A 19,380-nucleotide genomic window follows, 5' to 3' on the forward strand; every position below is an offset into this window, starting at 1 on the left:
GATTTCGGGATACAGATGGGTTTCGCTTGTAGTCACGTGCTACGTGTCTATATAAAACACTAAACAGATCATTTTATTAAAATTAACGTAATGGTGAATGGTACTGACTATCTTAGGTTGAGATGATTGCGAGTATCTGACCCATTGCCCGTGGCAAAGTATCGATAAAGTGTACGACGATCTCGTGAAACGCGCGTCGCGCATTGTCGAACTGAAAGCTCGAACGATGGACAAGAATAATAAAAGTTCTCGTTTAGTCCAAAGATTGGACAGACATTATTGCTGGAGCACAACGTTCTAGGCGTGGTTCTATCTTGATTCCGCTACGACGTTGTCTATGTACATGAATAGATGACTTAATTCCTTCGTTCTAAACCAATCAAGATACATCGATAGCTCGCTCGCATTTCATCCGAGTGCCAATCCCTTGATCCCATGATTCCAATCCAAATCACGGCTGTAACAAACGGATAAAAACAGTTCCTTGTCAGTAGGCGAACTTGACTTCGTTGAAACATCATCTCCAGAATTCGCCGATCGTGACGCGCACGTTGGCCCGTCGTCCTCTTCCTCTTCCTCTGCTCTCGAAACGGGACCCAGCTCGTCCCATATCGCACGACGCGAGGCGTATTTATGAAATACGTCCTCGAAGGGAGCAAGATCTTCGTCCGAAGAATCCAGACCCATTCGTTAGGTACTCTTGCGGTGACGAGTCCTCGCTATATATCACATTGCCGCGTTCTTCCTCGGGGGAGCAACGCCTATCCTAATATTTTCTTCGCCTCGTTCACGATCACCGCCATTCGTGATCTCCTCGTCGACTTGCGCGGACGAGTACCTCAAGAGAAGCTCGCGATGATGTCACGGAGGCTCGTGTACGTTCCGATTACCAGGCCCAGCAGCCCGAACAGGACCAGCGACATGTTCTTCGCCACCATCAGCATCCTCTCCGTGCGATCGTGCACGTTCCAGAACGTGCAGGTCTGAATAATCGCTGGAAAAGCTAGACCCAGCCCGGACAGGCACAGAGCACCGAACAGGGAGATGAAGAGTTCCAACTGCGGGATTGCTATGGCCAGCAAGACTGAAAAAGGCAAGATGAGAAACTTGGTATCGCGTTAACTGTTAGAGTAACAATCGCGAGAATTCTTATAGGACTAAATTATTTTTCTGTACCTATTAGAAATGGTGTGATCCGATATTCGTGGTGGTATTTATTTTTGTGACACCTTTAGAATTTACCAATCCTATCCAGTTTAATTTTTGCTAACACCTCACTTTTAGAATGAATTTGTTTCATCCCTAAATGAACATTCCCATATGTGACGAATGTGGATTCACTTACACGTGACAAGGACTAGGACGGTCCTGACGACGTACTCCCACAAGAGTTTGTGCGAGTTCTTCTCCATCATCGGCGCCATGTATTCGTTCCAGACGATGTCGATGGCCACGTAGCACTGGATGGGATGCGTGAAGAAGATGGCCACCGCCAGGAGGATCTGGACGCTCTTCGCGAGCGGCAGAGGCTCGTTCAGGCTGAAGGTAATGCTGCCTTGAATAGCGCTACCGTAACGTATGTATCCAAAGAATCCTATAGCGGTGTACAGAACTACGATGGCGCCCATTCCAATGTTGAGCACCCCGAAGGACTTGATGAAGTTCTTCGGTGCCTTCATCTCGTTCTCCAGTGGCATTATCTGAAATCAATGGTTGACAACGTTACGATCACTCTTAGCTACTTGGAATAATTTCAAGGACCGAAACTATTCCTCGGGAATAATTTCTGATAGTTGTAAGTCAGTTGTAAATTAGTCACCACGCCTATGGCCTCGAGAGCGAAGAGCACGGTGCCAAAATAGAGCGGGAAGTCCTGAACGTTCCCGATCGGCTGGCGATCTTCGAAGGACAATGGCTCTCTGAAGATATAATACAATATTATACCGAAACTGGCGAACGTGATGCCGTTCGCGATCGTCGAGCACGGAGCCAAGAACTTGAGGTTCCTGATCCAATTGACGAGGATCAGGGGCAACAGGATCGCCAGCATGTACAATCTCAAGTCGATCTCGGGTAGATAAGAATCCAATGCCTGCAATTCAGAGGGACGCGTGTCATTTATCGTAGAAATTAAATTCAGGGTAAAAGGTAATTATCCTAAAAGTGAAAACGGATTAAAGTTTCAACTGTCTTGCGTCATTCGAATGTAAGTGTCGCTTACTATCGAAAGTGGAACTTAATGTAACATTAACTCGAACGAAATCAAGACGACATTTACGAAGCGAACGAGAAGATTTTCCGCCTAGCTCAACGAATCGCTCGAGGAACTAGTCACGTCGCTAACAACAGCCTAAACGATCTTTATCGACCTCGAGAGATCATCGATATCGTCTCCGTTATACGCCTAATTCAAGGACGGCCGGAAATGAACCGAGACATATTTTAACGCGTACCATTTACGATCTAGCTGCACTCAGGCTTTGTCGTTACGTAAATGTGACGTAATCTCTGAAGCGCGAGCGTTTGTAATTTTTTTTTTTTTTTTTTTTTTTTTTTGTATCCTATCGTGCCTATCAATCCTTGAACAATTCGTCTGCGGGAAAAGGACGCTTCTATCTTTCAGATAAAATTGAAGAAATTGCCTCCAAGCGACTAGTCGCTAGAAAAGAAAAAAGAATCTGGAATCTAATTAAATTACACCGACGTGGTACGCCATCGTTTGCGTCGCGAGTACGTTAAGAATGAAGTATTCGACACGCATATCGAAATCCTGCTGCAAGCCACCTCTCAATTCGCTTTCCTCGAGGCGAAGGGCGTACGGAAAACCGCCTAACCGTATTGGGAGCGCGTTTAATCACGCGTCGATCAGCCTGGCGCACACGACCGCGACGTAATTCCACGGTTTCGTTAATCGTGTATAAAACGCGGCTCACGTAATGCGTTTCGTACGATGCAATTCTAGTCAGATTATGCTGATTAAACGCGAACGCGCCTCGCGGAGCGTTCTGTGCGACCAGGTACGTAACAACGTGCTCCGTGATGGACGTGGTTGCTCTACGTGTCGGCTATTGTTATGCTCCACGCGCCACCATAGACAACAGTAAAACTTGATAATAGCCTCGACGTAGCAGGGTCGACGTAATAACTCGCTCGACGTACTACCACCAACGTAATACCACGCTCGACGTAACAGTCGATGGACCAGTAGATTCTGCACGCATCGGACGTAATACGATCGATGTAGTAACGCGGTGAACGTAAGTTAAGGAAGGTTAAGGGAGGTTTAACTCTAGGTTCACAAACTTTCACAGTATCTTTGCTGCATTACGTGCTTTCCTTTTTTTTCTTTCTTTGTAGGTTGCTTTCTGAAAACTCTTTGATCGCGTTTATATTTCAAGACTATGCATATGACATCGTAGGAGTCTAAAGGAAATAACGATCCTTGGATCCACAGTCGACCGCTTTGTCTATGCGACCAATCCCGTACTCTACGTTTCGTATTCTTATTTGACTCTCCACAATATTATGAATATTATTATCTCTACGATATCGAACGAGTCGAAATGATCGTGCTTTGTAAATCTAGTGTTGTTGAATTATCGCGTCGATGGTAGTACTGTGTCGAAGTAGTGCTAATACAGAGAACATAGTCACGTCACCGACGGAACAGCACATTCGAACCGTCGAATGTTGCAAATAATCGATCGACGAAACGTTTCGTTAAATCTCCGTTAAGCTGTCGATGATAAAGGCGTTCGTCATCGTCGATGACATGCCAAATGGAGAAGCCAACCGCTTCGAAACGCCTCTTTAGCTGTCTAGACCGTCTTCAGACATCCCATTTTCGGTATATCTCATTTTTAATTGACGCTACGACCGTGATGGATCGTTCACTCTCTCTATTCTGATTCACGCTACGGCACAGGATGCACGATTAAGAGGGCAGAACACCTTAATCGGATTACAAGGGCAGTTGGTGGAAGAAACACGATCGTGTCTAGAATCGTGTTAGTCTTGAAACGAGCAACGACGACGTTAATGAAATTCACGAGGTGTGGCATTGCTTTCCACTGTTTGTTGCTGCGGTAACTTCAATTACGACGCGACCGTTTTTACGTTCCTGTAGAATGCCGATTTTCGATCGCTTCTCTTTTGAAAAACGTACAAGTTTTCTTTCGGGAATAGAGAGATTCGAATATAGAGTAAAATAAAGATTCTTTTCTTGGTAGCCTCGGTACCGATCGTTCGGCTGTAGAATGAACCCAAGTCTCTAGAAAAATATACACAATTAAGAAAGTTATACTGGAGACAAATAGAGACGAAATTCTAAGCTTCTGTGATTTAAGGACCGGTTCTTTCCATCGAATAACAATCGATCAAAGATGTTCGTCATCACGATTCGACGTGAAACCGGTTCGACTTCTGTTCGTACGAACGACCATGTTTCCTGGCCGGAAAAATTGTTCCGAGCATGAAACTTTTTGCGTCATACACACGCACACACACACACACCCACACAAAATTACACCTCCTTTCCCGTCATAACCAGATCGAACCGATTCGAATCGGTCAGCGCGCGTGCGGTTATGCAACGAGACGAAAATATTACAGTGCGGCAGCGTGGACCACCTTCATAGACTGGGAAATCATCCCTGTGATTCTTTTTGCGTTGGAAATTACACGCGGGCAAACGTGATTGACATTTAATCGCCTTGGGGGAATTGGGAACCGTATAATTTGATCAACTGAACACCTTGCGTCATTATCGTCAACATGTTATCACGTGTTATCACGTGTTACTGCACCTTTTTCTTCTTTTCTATATCCTTCAATTATTTATGTAAATTGAATGGGTGAATTCTTGCCGTGGATGTTCACAAGGAATTTAACAAACTTATTCAACGAAGAAAATAAATCTGGACAAGATTTCTAAATTCCGATAAGGTTGTAACGACAAATACCGTGACAAATCTTAGAGTATATTGTTTCCAATCATATCAAAATTTCAGCCTCATACAAATGTTCACAAAAGCTATGCTTGAGACCTGGAACGGATCCTACATTAAATAAAATTGCACGAAAGAATTTCTATGAAAGTAAACACAGGCCTCGGTCGTTCAGCGTCTAGAAACTCGTCGAACGAGTGTTCTTCTGCTTCTAAACGCGCCAATGAATCAGAATCAACATTGTCGAGCGAGCAGGAGGGGGGTCATGGTCCTCTCGTAAAAGTCTCAGAGGATCGATACGTTCCCTCGCGTTCACTTTACTGGATTCAGGTTTTCGCGAACAGTTGCATCCACATTCTCTATCCGCTTTGGCGTAATAACAGGTGTCGTAACTGTGCCGCTAACTATCCATTACATTGCGTAGTACGCCACGCGTTCCAACGCCTGGCTGAACCGACGCTGACACGGTCCTCTTCGTCCAGTTTCCAAACTGGTTGGCTCCCGGTTTGTCAGCTATTTTCCTCGTGCATAATTACGCGTACCATCAATTATGTAATCGATTACCACGACTAAAGCAAACGAACAGATAATAGCAATTAACTCTCTACCAATCATTTCTATACTATGCTTGCGTTGGTTACAGATCGGTTGTCTCAAATGTAGACACCTCAAATGTCTAAATATATAATCGAGAGGCTTGAGACAACAATTTCGAGTACTTGGCTTGGTAGTTTTAACGTTGATATTCACGTCGGAAGCGAATTGAAATGTAAATGTTTACCATGAACTGAGCTTGACAGTCTTTACAGTTGAGCTCAACTCGTCTGTAATAATTTGCATCCACAAGGACTCGTTTCTAGGTGAAAATCGACACGGTGGAGCGGGTTGAACCAACGCGAGCATAATTCCCTGGAACGATCATTCGCTGTTGAGGGACATCCGAGCGAAACGAAGCCGACTCGAGCGACTAGAAACGACCTTTTCCTCGAGATTTATGGCAAGTCGCGCGAGTCCTTCCGATTCTCCAATAGGCGGTTCTTTGTTCTTTGAAGACACTGCACGATGCACTGAATATCAAGTACTTCGTGCAGAATTTTGGTTTCCTTCTTCATTTTCGAAACAACGAAATTTCGATGAATCATTCGCTGGTTGGTCCTCGCCAGTTTCCGTGGACGGTTGACCAACGCGTAACTCGTGACTCATACAGAAATAATTGTGAAAAAGTAAGCGTATCTCTGACTCAATACCTTCGCAAAGTTTAGAAACTTGCCATAATTCGCTGCAAATAACGGCGGTACGAATTGTAACATTTCTCAGTCTTACCTCGTCTTTTGTATCCTTCTCGCAGAAATGTGATATTAACCCTTAGAAGCTCGATATTCCAAATTAAATTTTCAAAAAATATCAATGTATCTACTATTTGAACAATTTCAACAGTTGACGTTTATTTTTTTAAATTTGTTTCAACAGAACGTTATGCAATGGTAACACACATACAGCCAAATATTGAAAACGAATCAATTATAATATGATTTAAAAGTCCGGTCTCAAATTTGAAACTTAGGGCATTTAAGGGTTAACGTATAACCTCACGCATGGGATTCGACACTCTTTTGAGATTCGAAAGCTTCGATAAATTATACAAAAATTCTCCGTCTCGAATATTGTCCTGTCATCGATACAATTTGCAAACGTGGAATACACACATGCTTCTAGCAGCTATCGCGGACCTAGGAGAGACTTCGAGAGGAAATATGCTTCTTCTAACAGAAAACGGTGGTCCAAAGCTGCGATCGAGCTTGAAGGAAGTACCTGTGGCCGTTTCCGAGGTGGCTCACGGTCGTAGCTTAGTATTCAGTGGATATTTAGTAGACTGTGGTCGTGACGACGACCGAAACGGCTAGCGTCCTCGTAAATAAGTCTTCAACGGACGGTCACATCCTCCCCCTGGCGAAATGTCAACGAACCTGGCCGTGTACGCGTATCATCACCTTGACTTGGCATCGCTTGGCGTTCGTTGCGCCGTCTAATCGTTTATTCCTCGCGCCGCGTGTTTCCCTGACCTACATGCTCCTTTTCCTCTGCCCACACGGTCTACAGCCGCGGTCGTTCGAGTGGGTCTCTTTCGCGGTAAAAACCGGATTAACGCGGTTAATAAGAGCAGCGAGGTTGTTCTTGCGACGGATTGAACAAATAAATGCCGACGACTGTACTACTAATCACGAAAGTGACCTAAAGAATCTGGAGGAATGCATCTTAGCGATCATTTTCTGCTGGAACCTTTATTGTACGAGTCTTCTTTATTCGTGCGCTCTATTCCGACGTTCTGCTATGTGGAGTTCTCGCATAACGGTGAGGAATAATTATCGAACGAGTTCAATAGGAGAGGTAGCGACCCGATGGGATACAATGATGGGGAAGGAAGACTAAAACATTGTGTACAAACAGATGTATCTAATAACATCTTCTCTGTCTCTAAATACAGCAATTGCGTTCAATTTTTAACACTTTCTCTGTAGATTAAAGTTCTAGGACGAGTTCTGGGATTGTTCTACAACAGAACCATTGATTAAGCAATTGTACTCACCATCTTCAAGTTCGTGGCGATGAATACGGTGTACACGCAGCAGCTCCCCAATTGGTATATCATCAGGAACACGTTTATTACGTGTCTGTAAACAAACCCATATCTCGTGAATATGCTGTATCGGATATTTAAAAGAATTATAAAAATATATATTCGACGGACTTACACAGAGGCTTTGGCGCAACACCTGAAGGGCGCTGGGCCCTCCATGAGGGCAGCTTCCGCTGTCGCAGGGTAGGTCAGCGACGGAACCCTTTTCCTTTTGCTGAGCTCGTATTGCGAGGTGACGAGAATTCGTATGCAGTAAGTACAGAGCAGACCTATGATTATGGTGGCCACTATACCAACAGCGTAGCCCGAGTTGTGAAAAGCTCTAGGCATCGCGAGGATTCCCGTACCCAAACTGCCCTTCAGCAAGTGGAGCAACGTCTCGGCGCTCCTGAAACGATCGTCGTCGAGGACCAATTAACCCTTTGCACTCGGATGTCTCTCCCGAGGAGACATCGCGAATCTAGCAAACTTTATCAACTTTACCAAATGACACACGACGAACTTATCGGAGCGTAAAATTTGTAAACGTGTACGATTCCTCGGAGGTTTCCAATAGCACGATTCCAGTAGAGCATGATTCCAGTAGAGGTCCAAAAACGTGCTAGCGTCTAAGTACAGGTAGACTAGCAGGTACCAAACGAAAGCGGTAGCCCGTTTTTGGACACCTTCCTCCGCGCATCGTGACATTTTATTATCATTCCGTGACGATAACGCTAGTCTCCGCGGTTTCTCGAACCGACGGCGGTTTCACGGAGGACAATCTTACTCTTCCGCTTCATGACTAATCGCCGCGACGAATTACCGTGTAATTTGTGTCCAGAGAAACGCGGTCGGAATAAACGATAGGCCGTCTCGCATGCGTGCAGCGTACGTCATTATGCAAATCCTCGCGAATGTATCGGGTTTACATTTTTATGTTTTATTTCGAGGGATGGTTACGCCGGTGGATATCCGAGGAAAGCAAAGGAAAAGGGGAAATGAAGAAATTGGTGTATTCAAGGAGGAGATAGGTAGAACGAGAGATTAATTTGAAACTCACGTCGTGGGATGCTCGACCTCTCTGTGATTATACGGATCGTAGTCTTCCTCGTACACCTGCACGCTCTTCTTGTTCTTGTCCTCGAGCTCTAGGACGTAGACGTTCCCTCGGTTGCGTCCTGGCTCGAAACTGAAATTCAATTCGAGGATTAGCGATCGCTAAATATTACTACGCTAATTGCATATTATTTCCGACATAATATAAAAAAAAAAACAAAAAACGATGCTATTTTGTTAAAAAATACCGTACCCATTTTGACTCTTGGTCGACGCAGTCCATTTCTTGGCGTCCAGAACATTCTGCAAAAAAAAAGAAATAGTCTATTAGTAACTTGTATATATATATATATATATATATATATATATATATATATATATATATATTTTTTGTATAAATAACATTTGAACTACAGTTTCATTTTCTATAAAACGTTTCCAAGTACCTACAATACAATCCTACAACACAATTCTCGCGTCGACTATCTGCGTATTAAATTCAACCTCTTACACAATACGATCGTTAATTATGTTCGTCCTCTGATAAACGACTCATCAATTACTCTCCAATTCGACGCTGAAAAGGAGGATGTCTCGCGTTTCTCTTTTTCCGTCTAATAAATTTCACGATTCGCGCGTACGATTGCCTCATTAACGCAAACGCATTAAATTACCCCGTCGAAGATTAACTTCCATTTGACGGACGACGGAACGCGTATCCTGCGACTGATAAAAATCAGCGAACGAGGCACGGCGCGTTGGAATAGAGACGCAAACACGATCCTCCGTGGCCATCGCCATCGGAAAAACTCTTTGTCAGGCCGCGATTCACGGTCGAAGATGAATGGTAACCGGAATGATGAGCGCTAAACCAAGCATACCGATGATTACGAGCGAGCCACAAGATTGCCTGTCGATAGGAACGTGCTCGCGACGTGTATACATACGTGATGGGAGAAACTAATTCGAGGATACTAAAACTCCGCGAATGTATACGACATACATCGCCCTCGATGCTCGACTTTCCTTTAATTCACCTGTTCTCGCGAAATCGAGTCGTTCCAAATATAGAAATTACCCGCGGAAATTGATCCCGTTCCTTTACATTCGATTGTTTACAAGTGTAGATTAAATAAGGATATTTACACGGCATTTTCTTACGTTAAATTATTAACCTTCCAAATAAATGGTAATTCACCAGAGAAAGGTCCGGAATTAATTCCTACACCCACCTCATGTATGTTCGATTCTTCAAAACGCAGCGAATCAACAACGGAACTCTTTCACGTGTTCCCTTGAAATAAAATGACCGTTAAACACGTGTTCAGGAACATTTTGCGCGTCCTGTATCGAGACGAGTCGGATGCCGACGATCGATTAAACGGCATTGACGGCCAATTTCGATATTTTTATTGCCGTAGTAAACTATTATTGCGCCACGCGCTCTGTACAATCGAGCCGCGAAAGTGTTATGAAAGATCCGTCGCGCAGTGATCTCATACGAGCAAATATTTCCATCTCCGCAGCTGGCGGTCCCAAGCTCCCTCTGTTCCCCGCCACAAATGGGATTTTCCGTTTACAGAGATCCGTAGACGCGTGTCGTAAACCCCAACGTTATCGAGATTTAACGGTGGTTATCGCGTGAAAATTGTCGGTACGATAAAAAAAAGAAAGAACGACGACCGAAGGAGATCACCTGGCCGCACGTGGCGAGGCTACCGAGCCAGTCGATCTGTTTATGACGTTCGGAGAAACGATCGTTCGCTTTATTGCAGTAATTATCGAGCGCTATCGATAACTGAGGGAATAATTGCTTGTGAATCTTTCTATTTTTACAGGGCGTCGCTTCCGGAGCTTTTTTTTTTTTTTTCATCGTGGAAAAAATTGTTATCTCGGGACGTATATATTTATAGAAGTTTCCGTGATTATCGATAATTAAATATAGACGCGTGGGAATGATAAAATTTTGTGAAAATTGACGCTGACATGAGAAAAGTCGCGAGACATTATTTTTATGGGACCGTGTATGTAGTTTGAATTTTCAACGAAATGCTCCTCGACTATTCTGCCAGACAGATGGTACTGCCGCATCACTGAACATGCAAAGTATAGCTCCGTCTGGCCGATCAAGAGCGTCTGTATCTACTGGCGCGACACTGCTACGTCGAACTGTTTGCAACGTATAATTAGCGAAAAGGTTCGAACACCTTCTCTCGACACCTCGATAAAGAACGTTCTTGAGACGATAATCCAGTCACGAATTTCAGACAAAATACTCGAATTGTAAATGTTATTAATAAGAGAACGATTCAAATGTTGAAGCACGATCGATGGCAATCCTTATCGATCCGAGCGAAATATCCTGGAATCCATGAGTATGTTCCGTATCGTGTTTCTCTTTTCCACGAAAGATACAATTTTCGCAAACATCCGCGTTACACTGTCATTTATCGGCAATGACGGGAATGTCACGAAGGAATTCCAAACAGGATGAATCAAGGTAACTCTCTAGAAACGGAATTAATTATCAAATTCAAAGAAACGTATTTACCTAGACGTAAATATAAAGAACGAACCGTGCTACTTCGGTATTCCATCCACGTAATAATTTAATTTACGCTGCGCCTCGATGATTAACGATTCCCAATGACAAAGTCGATGTCATTGAGACCTGTTAATCGCTGACAAACGAATTAAATTATTGCTGTTACTAATCTCTTATATAACCGACGCTTGACCTAGTCATTATTGTTATTAATCGCTCATCGACGATATTCCTGACTGTTGGACAAAGTTTCCGTACTTGTAAACTCTGTACGTTGAACATTTATTTCGTTGAACTTTGCTTCGTATATCGTGCGTAGCGAATCACGTATTTAATCTCTGTATTATTTTTCTCTTTTGTCTTTCTATCTTCCTATTATTTCAAGCGAAACAATATTAAACAACGAATCCGAATTCCAGGAATTTAATTGTATAACTTATACATCGCCGGTTATTAAATCGTTCGTGCAAACTGTGTAAACTTTCGGTCACTTTGCGAGAATCAGACAAGACCGAAAACACTGTCTGTTATTGTTTTGTTCGTGGAAAAGATGACGGGACATTGTGCGACGACAAAAAAAAAAAAAGAAGTCGACAATTATGAAATAAGCGTTAACGCGCGCGTTAAACACGGTCGTGGTTTCCTAGACTGTTTGCCAAAAGCTCGTCGAACCGTTGAATCGAACGAGTAACGGGCGAATACCTCAAAACATAGGCGTTCGGTTGACACACATGATAACTCGAATTAGGATTACAATAAAAATCAAACGATTTTTCATCTCCCTCGATAAGCGAGAATTCGATTGAAGTCGCGTATAAACTAAAACCACCTTGAGAGCTTTTAATTCCCATTTTTCCTTTGCCGTAAGTCGTCGAAAGCTGCAGGATAATCCTCGTATCAGCGCGGTTGATCTTTGCTCTGCCACCGAACAAATATCGCGAGTCTCGAATCTCCGATCTCTCGTTCCAATTTGCTATCGAGAAGCTTCCCGATGGAAAGAATATTTTCGTAAGCATCGCAAAAGGTCGGAATCGATGACCATAAACAGCGAATGTTGCCTAAGTGTCGCGTGGCTATCCCCACCACGTCTTTGGGACTGGTCACCTAATAAACGTCTGAACGTCGTTTATTTTCTCGGAGAAAAGGAGAGCTGGTGTTTCAAGGTGTATATTCGTCGCTTAAAGACGTCGTGTCAAAAGTGACGCGTTACGCCAAGGCTTAATTAGATCAGCCGAGAAACGCGAGAGGAGGACATCTAGCAATTTTAACATCAAGTAATCGCTGTCTATGATACCAGCGAACCGGAAATCTCGCGAAACGAGCCACGGTCTTCCTGGAACAATATTCTCTGCGTCGCGGATTCTAATTCCTGCGCGAGCCAATAGAGTCTTTCAGCGAGCGAAAATAGAATCTAATTGATTGGCATCCAAGAGGACAAAATAATGTTCCCGTGTTTGCTATAGAAATAGCCAGGCACGCTGATTAATACTGTAAACAAACAATATTTCTGTGCCTTTACATTCGATCATTTACAACTCCAGTTTCAATCATTTCTACATCTGATAAATTCACCGATTTCCTACCGTTATTTTAGTAATTATTTTTTTTTTTTCCAATTTCTGATGTCACACGTTCGGTAAACTCTTTCGAAAAGCAGAAGCACGTTCCAGCTATTAGTGGTAGACTTTTAAAGCGAACAGCTAAACATAACTTATCGAATGTAATTCGCCTTATTCTACGTAGCAGCAGAAATATGGGAATTTTATGCTAAAACATCTTTTATCTATGCTTGGAATGCACTTGGCTTAACTCTGCGACAACTTTTCTAGCAAAGCAATTTTACTGATTAGAAATATGCCATTGAAACTGTTGGAAAATGAACAATTGTACAGTTTTAAAGAGAAGCATTCGAAAATTGTCTTGCAATGGCACAAATGACTGCGCAACGGGAACGTAATGGAGTTACAAACGCGATGAATCTATTATCCACGCGAGTACGTGGACTGTTTCTGCGTTTTCTGTTAGTTAGAGTGATTTTACTCGGGTACGTTCTGTTTAAAAATCGTTTATGCGTACTTTCTAATGAAGTGGCGAGCCTTCGAGGCGATTTGTTTGTTGCCCAAGAAAAAGGGCGACGAAGCGTGCTGCGTTTCTTGCGAATAATAAAATATCAGGAATTGGCCAACCAAATAGAAAGTTATTTCACGGTGTCTGACCGGTGAATTGCAGACAAATCTCGATTGCTCTTCTTAACAATCGATATTCGCTTCCCATTAATTGCAAAAGCCATCCGTCACTGTTGTTGCGAAACGTTGGTGAACGTTTTTGGGTAATATTATTCAAACAGCTCTCATTTTCAGTCAAATATGGATACTCAAAATGTGGATACAAAATTGTTGATTGAAAGTAAAGGAAAAATATCGAAACAGACAAAAATAATACGATAGAACACGCGGTAAGAAATATTAAAGAATTCTAATACCGATTCCTATTCTAACGTATTGTTGAAAAATGTTGCGTTACTTTCTTTGTAAGTTTACTAACAATCACCGTCATTTTCATGAATTTGCATATTCTCTTCATTTGGTTCTAACGTATTACCGTAATAGGAGCGAAAATGTATCAGTCGAAAAGACAATCCAATTGACGTAATCGTCGACGAATGCCATCACCGTTATCAGCAAGATAAACTCGACGAACGAGCCTTTTTATTAACGCCGAAATACCTGGTTAGCAAGTGCGTGGGAGTACGTGAACATTGTACCGAGACAAGGCTGGAATGTTCGATTGTATCAAAAATCAACGACTGTCTAACCGAATTACCCGTGTTTTCTAACTCGTAACCGAGGGAACTTCGAGAACATCCAAGATCTATCGCGCTTTCTAACAGGTAACGTTTGCGATAACTGAAGAGCCACGGCAAACACTACAACGATATTAAGAGCGAATGATAAAAGAGAATGTTTCAAGTAGAACGACTTCGTAACTTTTTCCTTCGTTACACTCGAAGCATTTTTCTTTTAATCTCTGTTACAATTTTATTTCCAGTTTAATTCGAGTTTTTTTTTTTTTTTTTTATATTTTTATAATACGGTTTCTATTTCAGAGACTACCTCCGAGTATTTAAATGGAAAGAGACGAACGATCTTCCGAAGAAATTGAATACCTTTGCTTCTTCTACAATTACACGTTTTTGCTGATAGGATCGGCGTACTAAAAATAAAGATATACGACACTTCCTCGAAGAATGTTTAAGCATATTTGTCGATAAGTCTAGTTCGAAAAGGCGCAGGATTAATTTCTACACCCAATGAAACTAAGAAGAGGATCATATCTTTTTTATTATTCTTCGTGTAGAAAATAAAACGTATTATCTTATCGACTAGAAGCAGTAGCTTCTATAATAGAAAATACTTAAACATCTTTTAAGCCCTCGGATACCAATAAACTCTGATCATATAAACTGTTTAATCCAATCATCATTCCCTTCCTTCTTGCAAAAATTCGTTCTTAAAATATCTTGTAAATTTATTATACTAGAGAAACAATTTATTGCTTCGAAATCATGAGAGCTTCGCAGTCGAGAACGTTACATCTTATCGCAGAGATCGATCTGGGCCGATTGAACTCATTCGTAAAACATTCGTTAATCACGTTCCTCGGTAATGAGCGATTAGTTAATGAATATTCAGTCAATGGTTAACACCCACACTCGAAATAAGTTTATCTGGGTATCGGAGCTGATGGATTCGCGATGCTTATTGTTGATTCGTCGATTTCATTGAATTGCTTCGACAAGAACAGATACCCCCGTAAAAGAAGATTCGCGGATCGAATCGTTGGGTCCTCCCTTTCGGATGAAAAATTTCCAGCCCGTTATCGGGTGTACCCTAAAAAGTTCCACGACTTTAAGACGGCCTCAGTGTGTGCTCGAGCCATTATCAGGTAGCACGATCTTCGAAAACAAGACAACGCAAAGGGGAACGCATTACAAACATTTGATATCGCGGCTAGTATCGTTATTGAGGGCAATTATTTTTCACCAGATACGTTTTCGATGCCAAGGTGAATTTCCTGAAGACAGAAAATGGATTATTGATCGTTTCATAGAAAATCCTGGTGCTTTTCTCGCCGAGAGTCCGCGAATGAATACGCGATGCGTTCAAATTTCCCGCGTTCGAGGATCAAGCACGGTCGGTAACGCGAGATCTGTCTCGATCACGTGATGCGGATTTGTAGTCCTTACAAACGATCTTATTAAAGTTCGTGTAGATATTATATTCGTGCGAAGGATACGAATAACGTAAGAATCCTTTGAAAAATATGATACGGGTCACGAGGGGATTCGAACTCGGGACTTTCGGATCATGCGTCGACGTTTCTACCCACTGGACCATTCCGCACCCTACCATTAATGTTCCTATTTGACTCGTTACTGCGTATGGACGAACGTGGAACGTTAACTTTAAATTTCGAATTTTTTAAATTAAACGTTTCTGGAATTGAAACACATCTTGCAATGATTTCTTTGCACACCCTTTCGTATATTGCATTCAAATTTTCTAAACGAATACGAAGTTCCTGACGCTTCTGTCTTCGTTGTTCTCAAACTTTCGAGAATATTTTTTAAAAAGAACAAAACACGAACACGAGGGAATCACCACGAAGGGTATAATTTTGATACTGTGTTCGGGCTGATAACGACAATCGTCCAGTAACCGAGAAAACTAAAAATAATTTTTATCTGTTCATTTGTGACTAAGCTGTCAATGTTAAACATAATTTAAAGCACTTTGCATTTCGCAAGTGACGGTTAAAGAATTCCTCATCATTTTCTGTACACAATTTACCCTAACGCGAGTTTCCGAAAACTTTTCTACTTATTACGTGAAAGCGCGTAAATTAATCGTTACATCGACCAATGACTATAGCCTATATTCTCCATCTTTATTATTTTTGAACAGCCTGATACTTTATCGGAACACTACATAGACCTCTCCGATCTCAAAAATCGAAGACTCGAAATTCGAGAAGTATCCCTTTCGAGAACAAAACTTGATTCGATTAAAACCGTAAATTTCCTATACTAGCGATTATTGGCGCCGCATGGTACGCAGTTTCATACAATATCGTCCTTCAAACGCGCCAGAATTTTTCGTTCGGTCAACAGACTTTCCCTTCCCTGCGATACGCGATATGTAGTTGCGATCGATCAACTTCGCAGCGATTGCGAGACTATCGCGCAACATTGTCTCGCGTTGAAAATTGACTGAAAATCATCGTGGGTTCGACTTACGAAGTGCAGATCGAATCGATACAGGTAGCCCTGATCGAGTGTTAATTACCTATTTCGGAACGGATGGGCGATATTCGATTACGCGGAAATGTAGGTTAAACGAACTTCCTTGATTGCACGTGTGCGCGCACAGCTGGATGTATCAAAATTCTACACAATATCAATAATGGCTCGTTATTAATGAGACTAGATGATATTTGCGCAAAGAATCCGTTACGACTAGTCGCGATTTTCGAGTTAACGACTCTTCAAAGTATTTGTTTACATTGAATTTCGTTGTGTGCTCAAGGATACGGAACTCTGTTGTCGCAGTGTCTACGAATGATTAAACGAATCTATACATACTTTTAAAAGCGCTATTCGCGTGTACCGGACGAATTGGCAACGAGACGAAAATGACTTCTGTCTACGGAGTTTGGTTTTAAGAAACCGCCTCGCACTCTTCCACGATTAAAGTTCGCTCTCTAAAGAAAATAACAGCGAAGTGCGCGGCGTATCGTAAAACTGCGGCGTACGCGCCGAAAGAGTTCGATTACCGGAAGTCGAATGGACCTTTATCGCATCCGTGTTGCGTAATTCGTATCGATACGAGCCGAACGAAGGAAAACTGGAATTTGCTTGCGAGTTGATTGAAACTACGCTTGCCGATCGGAAATTCAATTAATTTTTTTCTACGCTACCTTCGATCTAGCGTTCGATCACGTTTCCAGACGTTACGTAAATACGGATAACCTAAGATTTATTTACAAAGCAAACGTGATCGGTCAAAGAAATTACATTCATACGAACGATTCGATTCGACGTTGTTTATTGTTCTACTTTGATATTTAGTCGAAACGAAATTTAATTATTGGCGATTAACTCGGTGACGTAACTACGTATCAAGTTAGACGAAATATAACGTTGATAAACGATAACCATTATCGGTAACCTGAACAATGTATACCTAACTGGGCACGGGGTAAAATAAACACCTCCAATCTTCCGACGAGGTCGTATTCGGATTACGCGAATGAAAGGAAACTAAAATTAATCTAGCAACGAAAATAAAATATATATAAAAATAAAAAAAACGCGTGGAGGAAAGAAAATACATACATATAATTTCGACAGGTATTCCTGTATCGGTAATTAATGTAACGAAATATAATATCGCCAAGCTTAAGATCGTTCAAATATCAGTTAATTCTCGCTAAACGATTCACGATGTCGTACACCATGTAAACAGTAGACGATGAAGTTTCAAATATGAGGAAATGTAGTATAAAGCTACCGAAGCCAACATCTAAGATAACTAATAAATATCTGCCATCATACGGTACGAACACTGCGTAACTTTCATTTCACGAAATTTATGATAGCCTCGCTATTCTAGAAATTGAAAAAATCAACGCTACGAAATGATCCGCCCTCTGGAACGATAATTATAGAAGAGCCACTGTTGAAAAGCGTCGAAACACAGTAAAGGTAAGCGTCGTAAGTACAATGTCACACTAACCGTGCTCGATGTAAATCCCAAATTGTCGTGCGACATCGCAGGGGGTCACTTCTGTTCACAAAGAGGCGAATATTCACTCTGTGTCGGGCTGCGTCGAATGTCGATACAAAAGAGTCACGGGCGCGAACAAGGTTAAGGTAAATGAGAACGCGAAGTAACGAAAGATGCGGAAAAAGGACAACCGGTTCCGTTCAGTTTGTTGTGATACAGTGCATTATATTCCGTCGCGACAGGTACGGCCGCCGCTATACGACTGATCAGGGTTCGCGCCAAGTATTGTTTATATACCATCGTGGCACACACCGTACACCGTACTCTTGCCATTTCGTTTGCTGGTCACTCACGGCGTGATTCGGATGCGACGATGCGGTTCGACTACCGTACGAAGCCTACTCAAGATTGGAATCTAACACGAGCCGGTTTGCCATAGAGACACTTTACCTTTCGTAATTCCCCGATAGACACGACCAACGAACTTAGGGAAACGTTTACTTGAAAATTCAACGATAAAGAAGAACTGTGCTGTTTTTTAATTTTCCCTCCGATACACATTCTTTGTGTGTGGGTACATTGCCACGTACCTCAGGTCCATCAGGTCTTGAGAATCCAGGAGGATGGTATTCTGGTAACAAAAGAAATAAATTGCGTAAATATAAGAGCACAGAGTTCATTTCTATAGTTGATAATATAATAAAAAATTTCGATGTTTCATTCCCAGACACCGTTGGATCCCCTCGACTATTAACCGCTTTGCTTGAGCTGATAAATAAATAAGTGAAACTTGAACTTAATTCAGGAGCGTGGTATTCTGATAACAAAAGAAATAAATGTGTGAATATAAGAGCACAGAGTTAATTTCTATAGTTAATAATATAATAAGAAATTTCGATGTTTCATTCCCAGACACCGCTGGAACCCCTCGACTATCAACCATTTTGCTTAAGTTAATAAATAAGTGAAACTTAAACTTAATTTAAAATTGTAACGAAGCAAATGCGGTCTTCTCATTTTCATTTTACACTCCTTTATTTTTCCCTGATAACCTGTATTTAAAAAGTGAAAATAAGAAAACACTGTATTCCTTTGATGGATTACTGAGATAGACTCTAAAGTAGTTAATAGGTTAAGGAAAACCGCGTGTAAAATTAATATACGATAAGACGTGCCGTTCGAAGCCAATGAGATAGTTGTGGAATTACTTTTTAAAAACGAGTTAAGCGATGTTAATCAACGGTTAAAAATTCCAAATCCTAACCCTTGTTTTTCGAAAGACGTGATAATTCTTGATAACCATCTAACGTAATTTTAAATCGATACAACAGCGCAATACGGCGAAGAACGACACAACTTTTTACTACGCATATATCGCGAACGTGTTTAGGGAAGAATCCTACTTCTCTGCATTTCATTGAAAACATCTTT

The 19,380-nt window shown here is 41.8% G+C and overlaps 1 protein-coding gene across 1 annotated transcript; it reads right to left on the reverse strand.

Annotated features, from left to right (window-relative positions):
• Nucleotides 1-48: 48 nt before the first annotated feature.
• LOC128892353 (proton-coupled amino acid transporter-like protein CG1139) lies at nt 49-18,230 on the reverse strand. Its single transcript, XM_054152720.1, has 8 exons — nt 17,959-18,230; nt 8,873-8,922; nt 8,624-8,752; nt 7,700-7,972; nt 7,534-7,618; nt 1,820-2,092; nt 1,346-1,700; nt 49-1,084 (listed from the first exon to the last, which is right to left on the reverse strand). The coding sequence occupies exons 1-8, from the start codon at nt 17,992-17,994 to the stop codon at nt 840-842; spliced, it is 1,446 nt and encodes a 481-aa protein (XP_054008695.1). The 5' UTR covers nt 17,995-18,230; the 3' UTR covers nt 49-839.
• Nucleotides 18,231-19,380: the final 1,150 nt, after the last annotated feature.

The sequence above is a fragment of the Hylaeus anthracinus genome, unplaced genomic scaffold (genome assembly GCF_026225885.1).
Source record: "Hylaeus anthracinus isolate JK02 unplaced genomic scaffold, UHH_iyHylAnth1.0_haploid 12002, whole genome shotgun sequence".
NCBI classification, from domain to species: Eukaryota; Metazoa; Arthropoda; class Insecta; order Hymenoptera; family Colletidae; genus Hylaeus; species Hylaeus anthracinus.

Excerpts from the sequence above, each read along its gene's own strand:
- LOC128892353 (XM_054152720.1), bottom strand. The coding sequence starts at position 17,994 with ATGTCGCACGACAATTTGGGATTTACATCGAGCACG. Across the intron at positions 8,753-8,872 it reads TCGACCAAGAGTCAAAATGG|TTTCGAGCCAGGACGCAACC; the intron begins GTACGGTATTTT and ends ATTGAATTTCAG. Across the intron at positions 2,093-7,533 it reads TCGCCACGAACTTGAAGATG|GCATTGGATTCTTATCTACC; the intron begins GTGAGTACAATT and ends TCTGAATTGCAG.